This window comes from Caloenas nicobarica, chromosome 2 (assembly GCF_036013445.1).
Source record: "Caloenas nicobarica isolate bCalNic1 chromosome 2, bCalNic1.hap1, whole genome shotgun sequence".
Classification (NCBI taxonomy): domain Eukaryota; kingdom Metazoa; phylum Chordata; class Aves; order Columbiformes; family Columbidae; genus Caloenas; species Caloenas nicobarica.
The window spans coordinates 34,960,025-34,986,024 of NC_088246.1; the positions used below are offsets into that span (position 1 = coordinate 34,960,025).

Below are 26,000 nucleotides of genomic sequence, written 5' to 3' on the forward strand. Positions count from 1 at the left end.
TGGATCTCATTTTGTCTGTTACAGACAGAAGGTTTCTAGTCTGTCTTCCATGGATACTGACCAACTCCCGATTAAGTCAACTGCTAAGCTTTCTACTGCATAAACTAAATTTAAAGACTCTGAGAATCTGTGTTTGTGTATACATATTTATATTACAGATATATTTATATTAAATATTGCTTGTTAGTAGGAAGTATTCATTGGACTGTTTGGCTCCATATAAAACTGGTATTAGTGCCGTGGTTAACTCTTCTGTTGTTTTCTGTTTCTTTACTAATTGCCTTCCACACTAGGCTTTCTAATTTTTTTTTGAGGGGAGATCGGGAAGCAAATGAGTGTCAGGACAGGGTGTTTTAGCTACTCGAGTCATATTACTTCTTATATTTTTGGAGATGGATGTAGAAGGGAATAGCAAATCTTCACAGCAGGTCTGTAAAACTGTGATTTGGTCTTCCATGTTCATGTATAGTTTCTTATTTCTGTGAGCATATTGGGTTAAATCACTGTGAAAAGAACACTGCAAACACGCTTCTCAGTAACTTGCTTCATCCATTTTGAAAGGTTTGTTTTTGGTGAGTCTGTTAAGTACCTCGTCTGATATGAATGTAGGGTTCCTCTCCAATTAGCAGAACTAGTCCTGCCAGTCATCCAAGGGAAACTTTGGTTTTGTTCCTAGAAAATTATCTTTAATTTAATGATCTTAATGCAGATAATCAACAGGGAGTTTACAGGTCACCTGTCTTTCCTGCTAGAAGACAAGGAAAAAAATTGGAAAAAGTGTGATGTTTTGGTTTTTTTTTTAATTCTAGAGTATTCTTCTCCAGCAATAAATCTTTTGCAGTCTGACTTGGCGAATGTAATTTGGCATGTGCCAAGTGTGGATAATCCAAATTCTAATTTCTGTAATAGTATAAAAACCTGTAAGACAACTAGGACATTCTAAGTTTACAGTGGCAGTTAGGACTCCCACTGTTATCGAGAGTCATGCAGAAACTGTTTCTTTAGTTGTCTGATAACGTCATAGTTTTTACACTGTGAAGGATGCTGTATTTGTGCAAGGTGGTCATGTCATAGGAGCAGAGGTTAAAAACAAAATTTGCTTTTTCACTCATTCCTAGTCAGGGATGTATTGTACTATTCATACTTTGCAGGGATTAACGCTTTTTTGTATCACCTTCCACATGGTGTATGTGGCATTTGGGTGTGAGCTGCTGACTTGCTTTTCCTTCTGCATAGGTTGAAAGAGATGAACTGATTAACAAGAGAGATGAAGTGCAGCGGAGCTTGTATTCAGCTGTGGAACAATTAATTTTGGAAGTGGATCAACTGCCCCTCTCTGACCGCTCAAGAACATTACAGGTAAGGAGGTTGCTTTTATCAGTATTGATTCTGAGACACCTGTGGAGGGTGTTTCTTAAATGTTAAACATTTTATAGTTGGAGATCTTGAGAGCAGCAGATGAAGCTTTGGATAATGCTTCTAAGTTAAATTGTACATCCGACACCTGTAGTTCTCAGTGTTACTTGTGATCCTGTCTCCTGTATGTTTTTTTTCTAGAGGCAAGTTATTACCTAGCTCATGGATTTGAAAACAGCTTTTCTCTTATGGTTCTGTGTTTGGTGACTGCCAAGACTTCACAAAGCACAGAATATTTAGTAGAAGGCAGGTGTTAACAAAATAACCTACAATTAAAAGGTCAGTGCAGTTGTCCTGCAGATTGTGGCAGTGGGTTTTATGGTTGGATTATACACTTTCCTTGTTAAGGTGGCTGTATACTGTGGACTAGTGTAGCAAAGTGTAAAATGTTTAAACCTTTTTTTTTTTCCTGGAAAGGTGAGAATTAAACACTATAGAAGCACACGTTTATACCAAGCGTATCTTTTGCTCCCAGCCAAACCAACAACAGAAAGTGGGGAAGTAGACAGGGAAATAGGCTCTGTAGAGGCAGTAAGAACTTTTGAAGAGGACTTCATCAATAGAAATATTACCATGCTGGTGTTTCTGGCCTTTGCTATTAGAAATAGGCTCTTTACTTCTTTATAACTTTAGAAATGTTACTTGCTTTCATTTTGATTGTGGAGGTGTGTGGAGAGGGGAGAAAGGCTGGCAATAGTTTGACATTTGCCTGTACAAATTCCAGAGATGTATTTGTTCACACTCGTATGAGATTGGGTTCTTATGAAAAATGAAAAGAGATTACAGGCTGCACATCGGTTTGTATAAGGTTGGAGCAGCGTTAATAAATGGAAGCATTCAGATTTTCGTGGAATTACTTACTTAGTTTCTAATGCAATTATTTTTCAATGTCATTCAAAAAAATGTTTTGATACACTTATTTTTTTGGTTATAGTCTGTTATGCAGATTGTTGTCTAATTAGAAGAGAGATTGGATGGGTAGGATTTCATGGCTTTCTATCACTGGAGTTTCTATCACTGGAGGCCCTGTGTGGATCCTGCTTCTTCAGGCAGAGGAAAGTTGTGGTGTTGTTTTGTGTTTGATTCTTTTTTTTTGGTGTGCGTTTAAAGGTTGTGCTGTGCTAATCCACTAGGTGGTAGGCATTAAGCATCTTCTGGGTAATTGTACTGCAGTGAAATTTTAATAGTTTTTTGAAAATACTTGACGGGGAACTGAAATGCTGCTAGGTGTGTTAAGTGTATTTTGGGCTCTGGCTTGATTGTGTTGGTCATCCTCTCTTGCGTTAGGAGCTAGAAGATAAAAATAGTTTTCCCAAGCAGCAAACCAGAAATTTTTACCCAATATCAGTGAGAACCTTGATTGCAGTTTTATAGAGCTGAAGAGGTCATGCTATGCAGTCTTAGAGAAACAAGCATTTTTCCAGTGTCTCTCAGAAGAACAGGAGCGTGGGAGCTAACGCCCCTCTCCCTGAGGTGTGTACTGCAAAACTCTACTACATCACACATCTCTTCTGACTTATGTTCTATACCTTCCAGTGAGAACTGTTGTTGGCATGAACTACAGACAAACTCAAACACCTTCAGCCACAGCTGGATCTGACTTGCTAGAATCGAAATAAACAGTTGTTGGGCTCCATGCTTTCCAAGCAATAATACTGCACTGGTGAAGAGGAAGGTGAAGAGTGTGCGCATGCACCTAAATTACTCTAAAGCAAGCGAGGGTGTGATCTGGACAGTTGCTAGCTGTTCTGCGTTAGGTGTCTGTAAGCACGTTTCCTCTGCCCCAGGCACAGCCTTTAGTAGCTTGTTCTGTGCTTACTTTCCAGGTGAAAACCACCTGAAGGACAACGCAGTCATTGGTCCCAGCCAGCACGAGTTCATGAGCGGAAAGTCCTGCTTAACAAACTCAATTTCTTTCTATGACAGGGTTACCCACTTAGTTGACCAAGGGAAGCCTGTCGATGTGATCTTTTTGGATTTCAGTAAAGCCTTTGATACTGTCTCTCACAGAATCCTCCTGGACAAGATGTCCAGTGCACAGCTGGATAAACACACAATACAGTGGGTGAGCAATTGGCTGACGGGCCAGGCTCAGAGAGTTCTAGTAAATGGGGTTATGTTGGGCTGGCAACCAGTCACTAGCGGGGTTCTGCAGCGGTCCGTCTTACGGCCAGCACTCTTGAGTGTCTTCATAAATGACTAGGAAGCAGGATGTGAGGGATTGTTTAGTAAGTTTGCTGATGACTCAAAATTAGGGGAGCTGCTGACACTCTTGAGGACAGAGAGGCCCTGGAGAGGGATCTGGACGAATTGGAGAACTGGGCAATCACCAGCTGGCTGTACATACAGACTGGGGAACAACAGGCTGGAGAGCAGCTCCACGGAGAGGGATCTGGGGGTTCTGGTTGATGGCAAGTTGAACATGAGCCAGCAGTGTCCCTGGCAGCCAAGAGGGCCAACTGTGTCCTGGGTGCATCCAGCACAGCATTGCCAGCCGGGCAGGGAGGTGATTGTCCCGCTCTGCTCTGCGCTGGTGCGGCCTCACCTGGAGCACTGGGTGCAGTTCTGGGCGCCACAGGATAAAGAGGATATAAAGCTACTGGAGAGTGTCCAGAGAAGGGCTACAAAGTTGGTGAAGGGTTTGGAGGGGAAGCCGTATGAGGAGTAGCTAAGTCACTGAGTTTGTTTAGCCTGGAGGAGACTGAGGGGAGACCTCATGGTGGCTACAGCTTCCTCACCAGGGGAGGAGGAGGGGTAGGAGCCAAACTCTTCTGTCTGACAACCAATGACAGAACCCGAGGGAATGGCAGGAAGATGTGCCAGGGAAGATTTATGTTGGACATGAGGAAAAGGTTCTTCACCCAGAGGGTGGTGGAGCACTGGAACAGGCTCCCCAGGGAGGTGTCACAGCCCTAGGCCTGACGGTGTTCAAGAAGAGACTGGACAACACCCTCAGACACATGGTGTGAACTGTGGGGTTGTCATATGCAGGGACAGGAGTTGGACTCAGTGGTCTCTGTGGGTCCCTTCCAACTCAGGACGTTCTGTGTTTTGACTTACCACACTTGGAGATAGTGACCAGGACAAGTGCATGTAGGCTACTGAGCCATCTTTATATGGCAGCTTGTTGTCCTTCTGGAGCCTGTTTCTGTATCCTTATGCTGGTGAAGTTGCTTGTGTTTTAGGGAAGAGTATAGTATGAAAAATAAACAGGTAGAAATAGGGTGTAACTTACTGGATTCTTTCCATGAGGACAGTCTGGTGGAATGCATGCAGGTGCTCTTCTGGTGTAACTAGTGCTGCTGTTTTTGTAAACAGGATGTGATGTTGGATATGAAGCTGTTACAGGACACTTTTCTCAGTTCTGTTACCCACTTTTGGCTGCTAAATGGGCCAGTTTTTTTTCTCCCTCCTTTAGATTGTTCCATTTGAATCTGGCCTCGCCCTTGCCATGACATTTTCTATCTCTGTGTACTCTGGTGTATTAAAATCCAGCTGTTCAAAAAAGAACGTGAGAAAAATCTGTTGTGCACTCGAGTCATTTAAGTAGTGTCCATGAATTTAGCACATACCTACTTTTTGTACTTGCTTATAGACAAGTGTATTTGTACAAAGCTCATGCAACTTTTGCCGCACTGTGTCTGTGGAGCTGGGACCTGGTTGTGGTGTCATTGTGTAGTTCTGTGAAATGGGTCAAGCTCCCGTCCTCACCCCGCGGCACCTGCAGGCCCTGGCCAGGGGAGTTCATTGCGGCCGCGTTCTGGCCTGTGGTGATACTGTCAGCTGGTCTGTTTGCCTTTGAGTTACGCTTGGTTTCTTGTATAACTTCTGTGTTTCAGGAGTTTGAAAGGCTCCTGACAAGTGGCATCAACTTCTGTCGTCTCGCTTTTTTTATAGTATTGGCTGTTGAGTCCCAAGGGATGCAAAGATGAAAACCTCTCTCAAGAGAAGGAGAGATGGAGGTGTTGTGGCGTTTGTTTTTTGGTGTGTGTTGTTTGTTTTTGTTTTTTTTTCATCTACGTGACCTAGGAGGTCTTGTTTGGGAAGGTCTCTGATATTTAATTCAAATGTTCTGGGGTCTGAGAAAAGAAAAAATAGTGAAACACCATATATAAGCAAACTGTCAGCAGCCTTTCTCAGGGTTTCTTTAGTCACCTTGTCTGGAATGATGTGGATTAGTAAAATGGTGTATTTTGAAAGCTGAAGGATGCTATTTATTGCAAAAGCACAGGTTCATTCAGGCATATCCCACTGTTTAGGGAGCATTTTCTCTTGTGAAATACAGCAAATTGCCTGCAAACACCAACGTAGGTCTCAAGTATTTTCCAGCATGGGACTTTGCACCCAGGTGCAAGGAAGGCTGCTTTCTGTCAGGACATTGTCTCCACTGGCAATTGACTGATACATTCCTTTCTGACCCCGCTTGTTCTTCAGGTCATTTGACAGACTGCCCTTTGTTTAAAAGTGGTTTCTCTTTGCCCTGAGCTTTAGCCTGGATGCCTTTACCTTATGTGTAGCACTCAGCTTGTTTTCCAATACAAGTGAAAAGGAGGTGGACCTTGTGCTTCATATACTTGCAGAATACGTGGCTTTTAGATGGAAATACAAGTTTCCAGACTGCGAAACTTGTTCCAGAGGGCCTTCAAGTGTCAGACACCTGGGTAATGCCTGTTCCATCTGGGAATCAGTGTGACAATGAAGGTGCATCAGAAGAGATTGGACTAGTGACTTTTGAAGGGAGGGACCAGCCCAGAAGCATTCCTTGGGTGTCTGGCTGCTCACCTTGTTTCTTAGTACAAGTTCACTTGGTTTTCTGAATTTGAGCAGTTCTATGAGGAGCATTATAAATTGAACACCATTTTGCTCTTTCTCCTGATGGACATGACTTTGAAGTCCAATCCATAAGGAAGAAAAAACTAGACTACAAATGCCTTCTTATGAGCTGTTAAGCTTTTTGTGGCATCTTTTCCTTCCATGTTTTGAAGAGAAAAATCAGACTCTATGATCTCTGTACGAGATCCTTTTCTGCATTGTATTTTCGAGTTGACATACTGCCACTAGATCTGAGAGGAAAGTGGAATATAAAATATACTTCCCTGGATATAGAAAGTTGCCTTTACAGTGGAAATAATTCTATGCCAGAAAGCAGTGCTAACTTCTTCTGCGTTAAATGTCTTGATTTTTATAGATAGTATACTGTCACAAAATTGTTCTGGTTCGCAAACCTGTTTTCATTCATTCACTTGATGCACAGGAACTGTCTGCTTCTCTGGAGACGGTGTATGGCCAGGGTTCTGAAGCAGATGACTCTGAGGACGTATTTCAACAGTTCTTAAAGTGGAAGAGTGGTAAAATGAAGAAGTTAATTTGCGTCAGAAATGATACAGACACAGCTCTGCAAATTCTTGCTGACTGGTTCGGTGGCATCTTAAAGGTAAAGCTAACCCTAAATCTTTCTTGTTGGTGAAAAAGATGAAGAATGATGCTGTCTAACTGAGCTTGTGAGGAGTAGGCTGTAGTAGGGACAACCACCTACGGCAGGGAGATTGTGCATATGAGCAGCGCCTCAATACAGAGGGAAAGGTAACACATTGAAGAATGGAGTGTTAATTTATTCTTAGTGTAGCTTTGCAGTGAGCCAGAGTTTATGCTTTTTTATGAAACGTTATATTTTGTATAAAGATCAGTGCTTTTATGCAAGTATAACTTTTATATGGATGTTCTCTATCTGTTCATTTTGTGATGGACATTCTTCAAGTGGTCCTTTCAAGTGGCCTTTGGATAGAAAGACTTAAGATTTTAAAAGGTTCTGGTTCATAAATGCTGCTGAAAGAGGTGATGAAAAATCACTGCAAAGAACAAGCCAGTCTGACTTGACATGATCTAAGTACAGGATGCAGACAAATATATAATAGAATTTTTTTCCTAATTGAAACGCTGAGTGTGAAGAATTGATGCGAATAAATTGTCCGCTTTTGTTTGCATGTCCTGTAATATTTTCTTGAATACCATTCTGATCCTGTGTCTCTGAGTTGTGGGAGGTTTGGAGCATTGAAGTTGAGTGTGTGTTACTTGTCTTAAAAGCAGATGGATGGTGGAAGTAGGTTACCATCCACTTGGTTCTGCTTGTAAAGAAAGTGCAAAGTAGGGAAGGTAACTTTGTGGCTTTCCTGTCTCTGTGCTCAATATCTATGTTCTTGCTCAGTTTAGGACTCTTAGTCTTCCTGGGAAGACTGTAAGCTGCTCTTCCTCCATTCCTGCAGGCCCAGCTTCCTTGGTCTTGTTGCGGTTGTGTGTAGAAGTTCTCAGTTTGTATCAGTGTAACCTTCCTGCCCATGTGAATTGTAGAGAGTCCACCAGGCTCGTGCCTTTTCATGGTGAACAGGTTTTCTGCCCTTGCATTTCATTGTACCCAGAGATGCTCTTACGAATAACCATGTTCCTTGACCTGACAGTAAATGCTGTTCAGCAGCAGTGTAGACTTGATACGTGTCATGTGCAGTATAATGTTAATGAATATAATTACCTGCAGATGTTTATAATCATATAAGTTACTAAAGGGGCAAACAAACCTGCAGTTGGGTTTCTGTGATTGCTGGATGTAACTCACGGTGCTCTTCTGTGTGTATGAAAGTGCCTGAAGTTCATTAGTGTAGTGCTGAACTTTAATTTAACTGTTTCAAATCTGAACTTTTCCACAAACATTTCAGAGACACAGGAAATGTACAGACTTTTGGCATGGGTTGGTAAAGCACTGGTAGGTAGACCAAGGAAGAAATTTTCATTTATCCATCTTAATCATTTCAGCTTTTGATATGTGATTATTCTGTTGCAGTTTAAGTTCTAGCTCTTCTCTTAAATGTGAGCACTCACGTAGAGCAGATGTTTCTTTGAAGTGTTTCCCCTCCCCATGTTTTAAATAGATACTTGTCTTCCTCCCTTTCTGAATCCAAGTTAATGTCATATAACATCAATTAGAAGCTATAATAGGAAATAGGTCAATGGCAGACAAGGAAATTTTCAGAGACTGGGCAGCTCCTTTCCAGTGTGCAACTCCAGGCTTTGGGGAGCAACATGCTGTTTGAATTTGGCTCTGTTTAAGGTTTTTGGTTTTAGTTCCTTTAAGGTTAAGGCAATAAAATATTTTCACAACCTTTAGGGAAATACACGTGCTTGATAGGTAAATGAACAAGGTGAGGTTTGCAGGTTACTGTTATGACTGTGTATCTTGCATGTTAAATACAGGTCCATATTTTCATTTTAGTTCTGGTTGCCAGTGTAATATCTCTTTTTCTGCAGATATGACTAAAAAAATTTTGCTGAAAACAACATTCAACGTAATTACAAGCTGATCTTACTGATTTTTTTTTTTTCCTCTGGCACCTTCTGTATCTTTATATCTTGAAGGTAAATTATTTCTGACTTATGTGAAAACTGTTTGGGTTTCCTGGTGAAATCTTTAACTTTATTTCACTCGATAGTGAAACTGACATATTGAGCATCTTCTGTGTGACTGAGTGGGCAGCACACATTGATTTTTGACATGAAACTCAGCAGGAGAAGGATTTGGATTATTCTATTGTTTCATTTTTGATAAAAATCAAAATGTGATTAGGGAATCAACTTCCTTCTCGCCTGGTGAATCTTAACTCTGTTAGTTTTATCACTCAAGTGGTGAGGCAGTTAAAGATGAGATCTGACACAAATCCTGATTAGATTTACAGTATTTGTATTTCTTGCTTGTTTTCGTGGTCTACTTGCTGACTTCTTTCTTTCAGTTCCAAGGCTGATTTTTTTTTTTCTCTTTGTAGTGTTTTGACCTGATGTCAGAAGCATCTTCAGATTTAGAGGAAGCGGTCAGCAATGCGGATGAAATTCTCAAAAAGGTTGAGTTGGCCATTTGTGAGGAACTAGATACTGACTTAAATGTGAGTTCTAATCATGCCTGTTGTGTCATGATTTCTGTATATTTGATACATCTTTGATTTCAGTTTCATGCTTTTCTTAATGTATCAGGTGAGTTTATTAACTACAAGGCAGCATATTTTCTTTTTTTTTTTTCCCAAAGAAATGTGATAAAATTACTCAAGTTGCTCCCTAGAGAGAAGAGAACGTGTTTTCCAGGCAACAGGGAGAGGACAGCTTTGCGTTACAGGAACTTAGCTGTATGTAAGCTTAACTAGGCTCAAGCTTAGCTGTGTGTTAGCTTAACTAAGAAATACTAGGAAAACTGGTTCTTCCCTCTCTATGGGCAGATAAGCTTTCTCTGACCTCTACTGAGTTTCGCTGCTTGTGTTGAGAATACAGGTGATGAAAAGTTTTGTGTTTAAAACAATAGAATTGCCTCTCTGGGTGAATGTGTATGAATACATTTACTTTTTCCAGTCTTAAGAGATGAATAGGTTTTCATCACTCTCATTTTGCATTGGACAAATGTTCTCGCCTTACTGGTAATCTTTTTTCTACGCTTGTATTAACCTTTTTCCCAGTTATTTACCTTTTCTGGTAAGCATTTCCTCAATTCTCTTTTGCTGGCTCTTTGAGTTACAATACTTGTGTCGTCTCTGCAATGAGAGTCCCTGCTATGCCAGAGAATGGTTGTGTCAGCAAAAGCTGAACCTGTCCTCTAGTGTAGCATCATACTAACAACAAACCAGTAGTTTATTCTGCTTGTGACTGCTCTCTGATAGAACTGGTGACTATTTTAGAAGAATGGTTGCGTGCTTTAATGCTTCATATCTATTTAACCGTGCCGTCCTTAAGCAACAATTCTTGCATACCATATGGAATATGAAATTGGACTTTTGCATAGAAGTGCCAATGAGTTTTATTCTATTGAAACTATTGGATGAACTCTTAGACTTGCTAACTCCCCTTTATAGAATCTCCTTAAGAAGAGAGAGAAAAATCTGATAAACAATTTTTCCATTAACAGTGGAATTTCTCAGTAAAGGTTTTACATGTTAAACACTGGTGTGTATAAATTAAGAACGACTGTTGGTCTTTCTCCCTCTGTGTAACTCAATCCAGGAGCATGATGAAGCAGAGAAGAGAATAGTTATGAACGCTTACAATAAAGTTGTACATAACATTCGTCAGGAGCAAAGCATGATCGCTGCCATACAGAATAGATACTTGGCCAGTATTGAGGTGAGCCTTATTGATTTCTGTCACACTGATCTATATGAGTAACCCTTTCTGACATAACTTCTTTTTGAAAGATGTCTTCTTATGTTTTTATAGTTTGAGAATTGCAGTTGTGCATTACCTCAACCAATGCTTCATTTTGGTTAAATACAAAGATACTTTTTTAAAAAACAGAGCAGTGGAAGCTCAAGTCTCTGAATTCATTACAAATCAGTAGTATGTAACTTAAAGGGATTGAGCTTTAAGTGGAATGCTGGTTTTCCAGAAGGTGGTTGATGTAATTAAAGTGAAACACAATAAAACCCTCTTCTGTGGGGAAAAACCCGGAAAAGCTGAAGTCAAATAGGCTTCAGGCAGTTTCTCTAATGCATTGGACTAAAACATGTAAAAATAGAATGCTTGAACACTTTCTGATTTTTATCTTTTTTTTCCTTCTTTTCCTCCTAGTTCAAAAAACAGGTTGAGGAATGGCTGAATAAAAGACCCGATATTAACAACTTATCATCAGTTAAGAAAACTGTGAAAAGCTTAAAGGCCCAGTTAAGGTGGAAACTGGTTGAGAAGAACAACTTGGAGGAGGTGTGAAAATATTTACAGTGTTGGTGGCTTTGTCTGTTGTTTTAAAAATTGGTTTAGAAACATGAATTTTTTCTGTTCCAAGTAAGTGGTAACTATATAGAACAGTTTGTGTTTTCTGGCCTGAATTTTGCCTTTAATTGTGGAAGTTTTACAGTCCCCTGAGACCAAGCCCGAATGGCTTTAAAAAAAACCCAAACCAAACAAAAAAAAATGGGTCCAAAGCCACTTTTCTGTTTCAGTCCCCAGCTATGCCACTGTGCTTTTAACCAAGTCCCTCTGGTGACGGTTGCTGCTCACAGCACGAGCAGTTCTGTCCAGCTCTTTTTACTGTGCTGGCTGTGTGATTACTGTAAGTTTTGACTTTGTTAATAGTGACCGCATCTCCGCTTTGGTGACAGAGGTCAAAGTCTTCTAGTTTTCAGGGTTCCCCACTACCTCTCAGAGAAGTCAAAAGAATGTTAATATTACCCCAGTTTCAGTGCTGTTTGCTTGAACGCACATTAATTATTCTGATGATGCTTAAGGAAAAAAAGAACCTGCGTGGGCCTCTCTGTAAGCATTGTGAAGGGGCAGTAAGCTTCCAAGAGGGATTTAAAATGAGGCACACTAATGAAATCCATTGGGAAGAGGGTTCCTGAATAATGAGGTGACACGAAGAAAAAACTTGCTTGTGAGAGAAAAAAAGTGAATGATTTATACAAGCAGGCATTGCTCGTAGATGACTGATGTTGCTGTTACGAATATATGTAATCAGCTACTTAAAAGAAAAATGGTCTTTGACTTAGGAACTAAGTAGACAAAGGGTTAGAACACTTGGTCTTGGAATGCCTTTCTCAATGATTAGGTTTTAAGAGATTCTCTTGGGTTTCCAGGAAGGAAACTGAGTAAAATACACATTTGAGAATATGTTCAGCTCTAGAATGGTGATATGGAAGCTGTTTTTTAATCCTGATATAGTAGATTACCATTGTTTGGTATAATAGCAGAATGAGAATTATACACTAACTTTGTTATTCCTGATGCAGTCTGATGATTACAGTGAGTGTGAAATGACGAGAATAAAAGAGGAAATTGCTGATCTGCGAAATAGGGTTCTTCAGGAAATATCCAAGGAACAAGAAGAATATGTAAGTATTAAACTACTTAGGGAACTAAAACAAACCTGTATGAGGCACGTCTATGTTTCTGTTGCTTTAATGTGTGCTCTGGGTAAAAAAAAAAGTTATTTTTGTAATGTTGAATGTTAAGATGGCCCACTGAAACTGATAGGAGAAGGCATGGAAGCTCATCAGTTTTATATCTATTTGAACACTGATTCTTCAGACCTTTCCCCCCTTCCTCCCTCTGTAAGGGAATGAGGGGAGAAAAAAAAAGTGAGCTGTAGTTCCCAACCCAGAAGAGCTGCAGGTAAAAGTGTAAGCTGAGTTGCTGAAGAGAGACTGTATTTCTTGCAGGAAGGGGAACTGTTTCCTTATGACTAGGTTAAGACAGCCTTTTATACTGTCATGAAGGAGATCACCTGTTTTCTAAGTCCTCTATATGGAGGGAAGAATTGGAAATCATTGCCTTGTGAGTAGTAGAAGGGCACCAGGATTTGTGATGCTGATATTCCTACCCCTGCAGCAGTTTTGTGTAATAGTTACCTTGCAGCATTACAGCTCTGTGGGATCTGGGGTCGCTTGAGATGCTGTCCCAGTCTGTGGTACTACTTGATTTCAATCTTCCTCCACTTACTCCTAGTGAAATTATTTTCCTTTCTTTAGACCTACCTGTAGAAAAGACGAAATGTTTTCCATGATAGCGCATGAGTCGTTTGGGGCCTTAACATTACCCACCCTCCGAGCTTTCAAAAATCTGTCTGTATCAAATTGGCTGTATTAGTGTTGTGTGCAGTTGGTTGTTTTGTTTTTGGTTTGGGTGTGTGATGGTGTTGGGTGGTTTTTTGTGTGTGTGTCTAAAAGCAAATGACAGTGTTATTCTGAGTAGTGTTGTTGAGGTGCAGTCGTGGTCACTGTACATTTGAATGTCCTGGGTATACATAGCAAATATCAGTGTGTGTGTACATACGTGTGTCAGAAACTAGTGACCTGAAGCCGTGAGCCTTGTTTCCTTCCTTTAGGAGAAGCTTACATATTTGGTACAGAAATGGTTCCCTGAGTTACCACTTCTTTATCCAGAAGCAGGAATTCTAAACTATATGGTAAGCAGAGATTGTGTTTGCATGCACTGTCAGTTATTGTTTCAGGCACTATCAAGGCTCTGCACCGACAATGCACAGTCTCTGTCCATTTGGGGGACATGTACCCTGAGCATTGTTTGTTGTGGTCTTCTTCCTTCTCCCCCTCTCCTGGGAGATATTCAAGGAGTGCATTTCATTAGCTGCATCATCATGACAAACCTCTTGGTAAAAAATGCTGTAACTTTTTAAGATGTCCCAACTGGTTTTGTGCTTTGCTAAGTTGACTGAGGAAGAGGAGAGGTAGTCGAAGCCTCTGAATCCTGCCAGCTGTGAAATGCCCTGTGCTTACCCTGGATATCTGCCTGTGCATGTGCTTCAGAACTCTGGAGGACTTCTGGCCTGCAGCCTGGAGCGAGACCTTTTGGATGCTGAGCCCATGAAGGAACTGAGCACGAAGCGACCATTAGTGTGTTCAGAAATTCAGGGCCAGAAGGTTCTTTTAAAGGTAGTGTTGGCACTGGTTTTCAGTTACTGCTGCAGATGAGGCTTTGACTTATTAACCTGCTGATTCTGAATGAGCCTCCACTGTTCCTTTCGTATCTCTGTGTCTATCAGCCCTTTTCTGATGGCAGATTTTTTTGTTGGGTTCTGTAGAATACGAAGCACTGTTTTCCTTGTGGTTTGCTTCTGTGTCGCTTACTGATTTTTTCTCACTACTTCTGAGGACTGCTGTAGTGCACAGTCCTTCCCCTCTACTGTCTGTTCTTTCTCGTATCTGATGGACCTTTTATCCTGTTCATTACTTCTGTTTCTTTTTGCAAATGCTGGTTTGTCTTCCTGATGATTTCACTGAGAAATTTCAGGAACTGGTCCTTTTCCCTTGCTCTGCTTCTCTATCAGTGTGCTAGTAATTGGGAAACTAGGGGATGTAGTATTTTTAGAGGCACAGTTACAAATATTCTTCTTGCTTTTGACTGGGCTTATTGAAATCTCAGACTAGAGACATGTTCCCTGTTTTGTTGGTACAGATTTTCTAAGACTTAATAAAAAATATGGAAACAGTCTATGCAGTTGGAATTTGAGTTTTGTGTTAAGTAGAAGAGAAATTTATCTGATGGCATCTAATAATACGCATTTCTTCAATTAAAAAAAAGTTTAATGCAATAATATTACAGGCATTAAGAGTAATAGCTTGGGTATCTGTTTTGTTTTTAAGGGATACTCTGTAGATGTAAGCTCAGAAGCCAAAGTCATAGAACGAGTTGCCAAGTATCACAGAGCTTGGGATCAGCAGAAGGAGAAATCTGGATTATTACAACTGTTGTTCCTTCTTTTCTGCAAGGCAAGATTCAAATTGATGATCTTAATTTCTGGTTTAAACTGAAAGATTTGCAGTTGGACCTTAAAGCTTTAACATATTTTAAGTTGGAGCATTGAATCAGAAAAATATTTTCTCTCTGAGTTTTATCTAAACTGTCTACTTAGTAAACATAGTGAACTTGTTTATCACACATCTGGTGCATGTTACACTTCCCAATATTCCTGATATTTGAAACAATCTGTTTCTTTTTTTTTTTTTTTTTAATTGTTGTTGAAGTCTGATCCTTTGATATATTTAATGGTCCCGTACTACCCAGGAGCAAGTCTGGGAGCTTTACAGGCTGATACACCTTTAACTTTGGAAGTAAGTATAACTACTTAGACTATCAGCATTGTATTTTGGATGTTTTTGAACTGAACTCTTATTGTTTTGCTGTATCTTGTGATGCCGATGGTGTTTCACCAGTGTACTTCCTTTGGTGGCTGACAGTGGCTGTACAGAGTTGCACAGAGTAGCTTGACTGGCATTCTTAGCATTTGGTCAGGCAGCAGTTTATAACTTTCTCAAAGAGATTTTACTTGGATACACTTTTCTATTGAAATTAATGCCTCGGCTGTATTACCAGTGCATTTTAAAAGTACTAGAGGTGAACATGTTAGATGTTCAGGGACAGGCATTTCTGTATTGAAGTTTCAGAGGACTCCTGTGTGTGTAATTTTATTTTTTTTTCCTCTCCTCCCTCACTTCATCCCCCCGCCTTTCTTTTCCCTCCTGCCCACACAGCGTATGGGCAGTTTGGATCATCGTCCCTTCTCAAAGAAGCAGTAGCTGGAAGCCAATACAGTCTTTTCTCTAATTCTGTTTGATGACTTGAAGCTTCTTTTTCCTGACTTGGAGCTACTTGTAAAGGTCCAAGTTGTATGCTTTTTTGTTTTTTTTTTTCTCTCCATATATTTTGTGTTAGTGATTTATTAATCAGTGACTGCATATTTTTTCCTTCCTGCTGTGGAAGTCATAATAATCTTACTGGGAATTAATCCATAGTTCATAAAATTGAATTAGCATGAGGTTTCAATGTGTACAAACCTTAAAAAAAAAAAAAAAGTAGTCTTGGTTCTGGATAGAAGCTTACTTGATACTGTGCTTTGTTTTTTCCATATCTGTCTTTGCAATAAACACTTGAATCATCAGGAGACATTAAAAGTGATGAAAGGAGTGGCCCAAGGTCTGCAAACGTTACATGGAGCTAATATAGTCCACGGATCTCTGCATGGAAATAATGTGTTTGTTGTGAATCGTAAACAGGGAATCGTTGGAGACTTCGATTTCACGAAATCAGAGGTAAAAAATTCTTAGTTACTTTTAGTCAGAATTATATATCAAAACACAACTGTGTTTGCAATTTTAAATACTTCCTGATAAACATTTGCTCAGTGGTGGGACTCATTTCATATTCTGAATAGGGTTGAGCAGTTTGAGTTTTGTCGAAGTTTTTGTAAACACAATCTGATCTTGGAGGGGAAAACAGAATTACTGAGTGTGGGCTCTGGTTAAGCAAAACAGTGGAACAAAAAAGAAGTTGCAGTACTCGTTCGTTGGCTGTCTGTCTTGTGTAGTTAGTGGTAATCGGCATCATCAGAGGTGGGAATAGGAACTCATGTTTGAAGAAGGGCTGGCCAAGCTCTTTGCCTTCCTGTTTGATAGGTTATGGGGTTCTAGTATGTGTTTTAATCTGTGACATTATTTGGTAAATTAACAGGATTTTATATGTTGCCTATATTTACTTGCATTTATATGACTTCTGGAGATCATCTAGTCCAATCCACCTGCTAAAGCAGGTTCACCTAGAGGAGATGGCACAGGAATGTGTCCAGGTGGGTTTTGAATGTCTCCAGAGAAGGAGACTCCCCAACCTCCCTGGGCAGCCTGTTCCAGTGCTCTGGCACCCTCATGCCTGAGTGGAGCTGGTAACTGATGTGTCACCAAGTGCTCTTGGCAACCTGGAGACAAGTCTTCTCCAGCCTGGCTATAGCTGGTGCTGGCTGCTGTCATGGAGGGGGATAGAAACTCAGAGTCTAGCTTTTATTTTGAGAGTAGGCAGTCCTAAATATGTGCTGGAAAGCAGGAGAGAGGAAGCAGCTAGTTTCAGGTAAAGACCAGGAAGGCAGAGAAATAAAAATAGGAAAGCCGACAGAACTGAACTTTAGAGCTAAAGTTTTCCAAAGTGTCGGCAAATGTCTTTTAAAATTTGTGATTTTTTTTTTTTTTTCCTAATTTGAGAAGTTTTGCAATTTGTATTCTTTACTACCTTATGAGCTGTAATAGTTCTAGTATGGAGTAAAATCTGCCATCTCTATTCTTCTGTTACAGTTACAATGATAGATGTGTCAAGCTATCTCTTTTTTTTCCTTTGCACACCCCTTTTTATCATTAAAGGAGGTTTTTACATTTCAGTCTGGGTCAGCACAGAACTCTATGGTGAAGTTGTCTGACACATTAAAAACGAGAAGGAGATACATCTGCTTCAATGTGCTGTCGGTCTTGCTTGAAATTACAACTGCAGTATTTTTCCACGTAGGAAGAACGTGCTGCTGCAAACACCATGGTGGTCAGTACCCTGAGCTTAGTTTCTCCTGAACTGAAGATGGGACAGCCAGCTTCTCCAGCCTCTGACATGTATGCTTATGGCTGCCTCCTCTTCTGGGTATGTTATGGCTCATGGGAGAGCTTCTAGTAACATTATGGAACTATAGCAGACCTATAAAGAGCAAAAAATGTTATCTCCAGCTTCTGCTTTGAACTAGTTTGGCAAAATAAGTGTTAATATTTTCAACTGAGTAGTAAGTGTGGAACAAATCAGAGTTACGATCATGGGCAGAAGACAGTGCATTTTTCTGTAACTTATACAATGTAATTTGTATAGTAATATGAACAAAAATAATGCTTTTTTTCCTCATGCTGCAGATTTTCAGTTCTTACTGCACTTCCTATTCATTCCTTGTGAGCCTTTTTCTTCTTAGTTTGTGACCTTGTCCCTGAGGAATTGCCCAAATCAGAACAGAGGGAAGATGAAGGCAAGAATGGGACTGTCGTACTTTGTTGCTGGCAACAATGCTTAGAGAGGTGTTTTGTTTCTTAGCGTGTGTTGTGCCAGGGAGGAGAAAGTGATCTCCTTTCCAGTGTCGGGTGGTGTGCTGCACAGCATCTCCTCCTCCTTTTTGTCTTCTGGCACTGTAGTGCTGCCTCCCCAACTCAGGGTGTCAGTGCCATGGGTTCTGAATGAGAAAACTTCACATCTCCCAGACTTGCAAAGCCACAAGCTGCCCAGCAAGTGCTGATGATCACAGGCAGTGATTTTGCATGAGCGCCTGGTGTATTTGAACTGGTTCATTGACTCCCTGTTGGAACTCCAGGTTCATGGGGATCTTCCTGGGAAACACCGGCTGTTCCGCCAGCAGTGGTGGCTTCAGCAATCCCTTCTGTGCTGTAGCATCTTAAAAACGCTTCCTAACAGAGACATAAACTGCAAGTTGATAGGTGGCCACTGACAGTTCCATGTTCATATAAAAGTCACTCTTTACTATGTTTTATTCCCAATTTAGGAAGCAGTTGCTTAAAATTAAGGTTTTTTTGTACTGAAATAGATGAACTTAAGTGTAGCTTAATATAGATATTTATTAATGTGGTACGGTATAGTTATTACACTTTCAGTACCACTATTCTTATCTTCATCTGTTCTAGAAAACAGGTCTTTGCAATTAGAAGTGAGTTAAAAAAACACCAACCAACCACAAAACAAAAATCCCACAAACAGTAAAAATTAAAAAAAGGAAACAAAAGACAGTTTTACAAATGGCTGGCTCTGCTTGAAAAGAATATCTGAGATGCAGCAAGATTGGCATTCTTCTGAAACCTCATCCAAGTTTACCAGCTGAATTTCAGGTTAACCCACATGTACCCGATCTTCAGCTTGGACTTGGTGGTGTATTGATCATTTGATGGAAAATTCTGGCTCAAGTGTTACTGTTAGGTTCAACAGTTGCCAGTTTCATGTTGGGCGTCTGAAATTGTGTTCTCCCTCGTTGAGCAGCAGTGCCACCACTAAAATTCAGACAGTGGTTTGGAGAGTTCTCTGCTGATGTGTGGCACAAGAGCCCAGCGCTGACTCAACAGGCGCTTCCTTTTGCTGTCTGTGTAATTGTTCAGAATAGAGGCATTTTCAGCTTAACCTGCAGGCAGGGTTTTGAAAAATGCTGTACTTAGGCACGGTTCTAGGCAACAGTAAAGGCTGGGGAAATTTTACTTTGTTTATGGGTACAGGATTCACATTTATCTGTTAGAATGCACTTACCTCAGCATTTCTTAAAGAGAAGTATATAATGAAATGTACAGCTTGGGTGTGGTCTTCGAGTTGTATTTTTAAAAGTCTCTTTCTTTTCACCTTGAAAAGTTTCTTCTGATACTATTTTTCCCCTTGTTTCTGTGTAAGGGCAACTTGAGCCCCGTGCATGTTTCACCCTACTGTGAAATTAGGAAAAAAGCCTTTCCCTCCCATTTTCCCATAACAATCCATTATCACTTGAAACCTGGAATCTCCTTGACTGTTACTTGGTTTTGTTAAACTAAAGGGAAAAACCCACCAGTGTTGCATTATGTATCTTTTCATTTACAGCTTTGCGTTCAAAACCAGGAGTTTGGCTTAAGAGAAGATGGAACACCTGAGGTGGATGTGGTTGTCATGGTACGTCAATTGTCAGATGAGGAAGATTAGACTGCTCTTGTTTAGGGGTGGTGAATTGATTTTCTTTCTTTCTTAATTAATTAATTTATTTATTAAGTCAAACATTTCATTGTAAATGCTGGGTTGAGAAAATGTTCTTAATTGGCTATTTCAATAATTCTAAACATCATGCACAAATAAAATGATGTTTGAGAAGGTAGAAAACCCCGGAGTTTCTTAATATTTAACTCCAACCTCAGGAGGAGCAGCTTCTTCACAGGTAACTATTAATTGAATGACATGAAGTTACAGAATTGGGGAATAAGTCACTGAGATTCAACCTGCAAGGAAATATTTGAATTAGGAACCTACCTTTTCTGAAGTCAGAGGAATTGACTTTGTACATGTTTTCCTATGTAATGATTGCACAGTGCTTGAGCATTAATAAAACAGCCAAATTCCATTTTAATCACTTAAATGCAGTCGTGTAAGTGCATCGTGCCTTTTATTCTTTGTGGTGGTGGGGTTTTTTTTGTTTGTTTTGGTTTTGTGTGTGGAACAAACATTCCTATGCCTCTGAAACTAATGCACAGATGGACCCTGCACAATATGAATTTGTGTTGCTGCTTTCATTCTTTCTACTCTCAACTGTTGTTCTCCGTGCACTGTGTGCCAGCAACTGTTGTCACCTTGAACTCTATTTTCAGTCCCTTTTTTGAAGCTTATCCTTGCTCAGTGTCTCAGTGTCTCTTTGGGAATAAGAAGTAGACCTATGTGCCTTAATTTTATTCAATGTAGGTCTCCAACTTTGAAATCAATCCTTTGCTAACTTACATATCTCTTGGATGTTGATCATAAACAGGTATTTTTTTGGCCTTCTCTCTGTGTGGCTTAGTTACCTGAGCACTTGTCTTTCCTTGGGTTTATTTTCTTCTGTAACTCTCTTTCCCATAAGCTTTTGGCCTTCTGGCCAGGAGTTAAGACCATTTTTATTGCCCGCTGTCAACCTCTTCTGCCCTTGCTACAGGCAATTCCTTTTCCTCCTTGTAAAAGTTGGAATAATGAAAGACATGCCACCATATAGTTCAATGAAATTCACTGGGAGGATTATGGACCTTTTTCAGATCATTAGCCTTCCCAGACTAGTTTCTGCTTCATACTTTTTGCTGTACTTCTGCCTGTCTGGTTACTGATGTCTTTGTTCTTGTCCTGTGTCTCTCCCATCTCCCTTAACTCAAGGGATTGCCATTGTGGTGGTGGTGGTGGTGGTTTTTTTAATCCGTATGGACTACTTCTCAAACCATACTTATGCTGTTGGTTTTACTTTAAGTGAGAGCTTACTGCTTTACCTAAATTTGAGAAGGCCATGGAATTCCTTAACTTAAGCCTTATACTGTTATTAAAACACCTGCAAGCAGGTGACTCTGTTTAGCTTTTAAGTGAAGTCTTGGATTGTGGATAGAGTTTTCTAAGGATTATAGGGAAGAAGTTAATCCTCCTATTTTCCAGAAGAGTAAATGGAAAAGTAAATGGAATGGTAGAAAACGAAGCAGTGGACTTGCTATTGATCAGGTGAATTTGATTTGTTTTGTCAAGGGAAAAAGAAACCCAGATTAAAAAAAAATCTCTTTTTATTGGTTATACTTGTGTATTAATGATTTGCCTGCTTTGTGGAGATAACTATTAAAGCGTGGGGCTACATTACTAGAGTTGTGTTCATTATGAGCTTAGAGTAGCCTGTTTACTGTGTTTAGATTAAGAAACTGTCATGACACAGTAGCAGACTAACACAGCCATAGTGGTTCCAGCATCTAGGCAGGGTATCTTGTGTATCACTGTATAAACACAGTACTGTAAATAATCTTGTTCTATTACATGACTCTTATCCTCTACAGTATGTCTTTTAATAACTTCATTTCAACAATTTTCTCAAGTGATGAAAGCATCACTGGTAAAGCACAGGACTATCTTCCAAATCCCTCTGCAAAATTATTTCCAGTGTGACACTATGATGGAAAACAAAAGAATCAAACATGCAGCATTTGAGCAGGGAGGTGATCCTGTAAATAGTCTCTCTTATCACTCATTATAGTTGCTTTGTTTCTTATTAAAAACTAAATTAATCTCATGAAACACACAGTACTATAGGAAAGAAGATTCACTACTTCATGATTCACCATTAGAGCTAACTAGGGGTTTTAAAATTTCTTCCACAAAACTTGCACAGAACCCTCTGCCTGGTGTGTCATTCAGGATTATGCATAATACTGAAAAAAAGAACTTTCCTGCATAAGGGAAACTTAATTGTTCAAAGAAGTAGAAAAGATTTCCTGGGACATTAAAAATAGGAGTTAGTTCACTCTTGTTTTCCGTAAAATTTCTGCTGTGATAATGTTTTACAAATGAGGTCTGATGTATACAAATCAAAGTTTAAATGGCCAGTTTCAGAGTATCATACTTCTGTGCTCTGCTGTAGCAGGTATATTCTGAAGTGCAAACAGCTCCCTGTATCTCAATAACAATTAATGCATTTAGCCATTGTTGTTCTTAGCAGGAATCAATTAATTTTATAGCTTTTAATAAGAGCAAGTTTCTTTAACTTTTTTTCACTGATGAAGCAGCATTTGATTTTGACCGTGTCAGGTACACAGTCCTAATGACTCTATCATTGGTGGCAGTTTTTAAGGATCCATCCTGGACACGTGTGTGTGCATGTGCCCCAGCCCCCAAAATCTGCTGGAAAGCAACTTGTGCTGCCTGCAGTGCACATGAACACACAACAGGGTTTTACTGAGAAATGTAATACTAATAAATATCTTTCAGCTGTTTCTTGGGGAATCTTTTAGACCTCTGGCTGTTAATCCTTGTCCCAGTTCTTGAGGAAAATCTATTTTGCTTTTAAGTGCTTTATCTATAATCAGCTTATTCAGAATTAATCTCCATGCCCATCTGCAGGCTCTTGACAGGCTGGTAATTTCCCTTGCATCTCAGTCTCATGCCCAGAGGAATTGCACACTTGTAACTAGTAAAATTTTTGTGGTTTTCAGCAAATGTAAAATTGCCCTAGGAAAATGACGTTAAGCTTTAAAACAGGGATATGAACGCTAGCTAACTGTTGAGGAAAAGCAAAGTTCAGAGTTAAGATCTTGTAGCCTTTCATTTAGCCATGCCAAGCTTCAGTGTTCAATGTGTTTTAGCATCCAGTTTTGCATATTTAAAAAAAGAGCAAACACAATGAAATGGAGTAAACATGGTGCAATGTTATTGTCCCACAGCAATATTCCTTATGGAATCAATTTTCAGTTTCCTTGGTGCAAGAAGATGGTGAGAAGGGGATATTTGTTGTAGACAGATATTTGATAGTGTCATGAAATGCAAATATACAAGCACAAAGCTTTTCAAGCTCTTTAAATGCTCAGGTGTTCTTCAGTTTTAATTTTACAGAGGAAGTGTGTAGTCATGGTTCACTCCTGTATTTCATTGCACGTGTTTGGTTCTTAACTAGAGATTTTCTTTTGAGCATTTGAAATGTTTTATAAATGTTTAACAGTCCTTTACACCTGTAAGATCAACACTTTTCAGATCTCGTATTTTCACCCAGATTTCAGATTACCTGGGGAGTGACCAATTCTACAGAGTCACTCTGATAATTCGTAGAAGAGTTGGAAATTGTCTGCTTGTTTCTGTCTTCAAGTTTTTGACTACTTGTGTACATTCCTTTGCATCACAGTGATTCTCTGTCTGGGTGAAAAGGGGATAGGTGAGTGGTGTGCAGGTACCTTGTGCTTTGCTGTTCCATTCACCCTGCTCAGAGGTTTGCTGGCTTGGAGCCAAGCAAGAACAAACAAGCCTGCTTATGGAAAGGTTCTGTTCCCATTGAATCTTGGTGATCTAGATCTCTAGATAAGCGTTTAAGATTGTCGTGCAGTCCTCTTGTCCAAAGGCAGTGCGTGCTCTTCCTCCCTTGGCAGCTGATGTTGATGCACAAGTGTAGCAGCTGTGGTTTTATGTTTTGTATATGGGGTCCAGCACTGTTAATGTGCTGAGCGTCTAGGCATGTAATCCCTTCTGATAAATCCAAAGAGCCTAAGTGTAAGTGATGCGGTAATAGCAAAATAGCTGCTTGTGATTTAGAGCCCATTACTTTGGTGTGGGTTTTTTTTGGTCCTGTGCTCTTGTAGAGTGATAAACCAATGTGACAAAACCTAAAAGAAGTAGTTGTAGAAGGTGAGTGGCGCCTGTTCTGTTCCTTCTCAGTAGAAAGACCAACTTGAATATTTCTCAAATTTATAGTAGTTCAGTGAATTGATATTTTAAAATCTAATAACTCATGCTCTTCTGTGAAATCTGCTGGTACCAGGTAAACAGAGTGGGTGCTGAGTGCTTGGTTTTGTTGTTAATGAGCGCTATTGCTGTCAAGTGTTGCTGACCATTGGGAATGCTGTGGCACAGCCTTTTGTGAGGGCTTTGGGCCCTAAGCGCTTGCACGATGTGTTCTTCAAATACTTGGTTGTTATTTGTAGTCCAGTTTGTTTTGCTTACCGATGAAATCCTTCTCCCTCTGTTTTGTAGGATGATAAAGTTAAATCTCTTCTCATGAATTTGTTCTGCTGTAACAGACTGACAGCTGAGCAGGTGCTGAGGGATGATTGCTTCCTCACAGTTGATGCGACTCCAGTTTCACCACAACCAGGCGAAGAGCATGAGCCATGTGAAGAACCCGATTCTGAGAAGACAGATGAAAATGCGATTAACTGAGAATGGAGCAAACCCTACTCAATAGATGAGGAACTTTTCCATCAGGTGTTTTATTGAGACTTGTGGTTTTGTTTGGTTTTCAAATAGTTTTTCTGATCTGAAATCTCGAAATATAAAACGTTTGGTAGATGCAGTAATGTTTTGTGCTTACACGATCTTCACTGAGTTTTCTTTTAAATATGTTTTATTTTAAATAACTGTTTGGAGGTGTAAGTGTGGTTTTACTGATTGTGTTCTTAGTTTATCAGCGTTTTTCTTCATCTGTTACGTAGGCTTTACATTTACAGAGAATAGGCTGGTTAGACGCCAGAGATCTTCAAGTGATTTAATTTTGTATCCAGTTTTCTAGTCCTCTTCTTGCTGTGATTCCAGATAACATGTTCCTCTTAAAGATGCCCTAGGGTATTACATTTTTGCTGGAGGTTTTTTGTTATTGCATAGACAAGTTGTTCCTGCAACTGCCTTCGAGATTTAAGAAAAAAAATACTACTTGGACAACAGGTAAAGGAAGTGGAGAGTAGCCTGCCTCTTTTCTTTCTTTCTGCATTTGAAAAATGCGACTGGTTTTCTAGAGAAGAGAGCCGGCATCCTCCTAGTTGCTCCTTTTCAGTGCTACTAGTAACCAAAATACTATATGCAGGCATTTGCAAAAACTACTGCTTATTTGCTCTCTGTGTGTGTGTATATATCATCTGTTCTTAAATGTTGTTTGCAATAGCTAGAAAGGTGTGATTTTTCATGAGCAGGTTTGCCTGCAACACTTCACTGTTAATGTTACCATTGAAAGAGTTTTGTCAGCTCTTTATTTTTACAGGAAATGGTTACTTTACGAAAGTTCTCCTTTCTTCTCAGAAAGAAACAGGTCAAAATGTGCAGAGTTGCTGTAGCAATATCCTTAGCCTCTGGGTGTTGCTCTTGGACAGCGCTGTTGGCAGACTGGTGTTTTGTAGAGGAATTATTGAAGCTGCATGTTGTCAGATGAAGAGTGTAAAAATGCAAAAATGTAACAGGCAAGAAGCAGCATCAGGGGAACTGGGGAGCCCTCAGGTACAGTCTGCAGTGGATAGAAGATTCCAACTTGGCAGAACCATCTCTGATATTAGTTTTGGTTTTCCATCCTTAAACCAATTAGTTTTTTATGTGGAATAGCTTGCAAGATGCTTCATCCTTTTTTTGTTAAATAATAATGATTTTTAAATTTCTGTGTGTATAATCAGTGATAGCAAAACCTTTGTTAAAAATATTTTTATGTAGAATTTTTTGTTAGTGTGATAGATATTTTCATTACAGAAATCACAGAATAATACCTTGGTTTTTGTCAATGAAAATAAGCGGTTTAGCAATTTTGTGGGATGCTTTCCAAATACTGATTGCAGTCTTTCACTGTTAATAAAAGGCTAACTCGAACTTGAATTAATGTTAAACACTGAATAGAGGTTAGAAGACTAACCTGATGGTTCCTGTTGTGCTGTGTCATGTATATTAGAATAAATTTTTGCCCAGTTTTTCTGCTCCAGAGTCCATGCAACCTAAAGTGTACTTCTTAAATCCCCAAATTGCTGACCACCATAGTTTTCTGAAACCAGAAGTCTCTATGCTTGATTTAAAAAACTGCAGTCTCTTCAAAATCTCTTCACCAGCTGTAATATTAATTTTACACATGGACCGTAGCACATGAGATGAATTAAAAAAAAAATGCAATACAAGTTTTGAAACCTTTTGGTACATATGAGTGTCAGGGTACGAGACAGCCTTTCCATTAAATGTTGATTACAGTATTAGTGTCACTGGTTCTGTTTGTTTCCACTTTGACCTTTTCTATGGTAATTTTGTAGGTCTGGCTTTCTCTTCATTTCTTACTTGCCAGAGGCCTTAAGAAA

At 39.7% G+C, this 26,000-nt stretch overlaps 1 protein-coding gene across 1 annotated transcript in view; it reads left to right on the forward strand.

The window, feature by feature from the left end:
- The window catches only part of STK31 (serine/threonine kinase 31), a 41,413-nt gene extending 16,079 nt beyond the window's left edge, over nt 1-25,334 (forward strand). The window contains exons 11-24 of the mRNA XM_065628349.1: nt 1,237-1,359; nt 6,671-6,850; nt 9,228-9,344; nt 10,447-10,566; nt 11,011-11,142; nt 12,168-12,269; nt 13,262-13,342; nt 13,701-13,826; nt 14,538-14,663; nt 14,919-15,005; nt 15,834-15,983; nt 17,221-17,346; nt 19,315-19,383; nt 23,935-25,334. Of these exons, the coding sequence (XP_065484421.1) occupies nt 1,237-1,359; nt 6,671-6,850; nt 9,228-9,344; nt 10,447-10,566; nt 11,011-11,142; nt 12,168-12,269; nt 13,262-13,342; nt 13,701-13,826; nt 14,538-14,663; nt 14,919-15,005; nt 15,834-15,983; nt 17,221-17,346; nt 19,315-19,383; nt 23,935-24,120 (1,725 nt within the window). The 3' untranslated portion in view covers nt 24,121-25,334. The remainder of the gene's footprint in view (nt 1-1,236; nt 1,360-6,670; nt 6,851-9,227; nt 9,345-10,446; nt 10,567-11,010; nt 11,143-12,167; nt 12,270-13,261; nt 13,343-13,700; nt 13,827-14,537; nt 14,664-14,918; nt 15,006-15,833; nt 15,984-17,220; nt 17,347-19,314; nt 19,384-23,934) is intronic.
- Nucleotides 25,335-26,000: the final 666 nt, after the last annotated feature.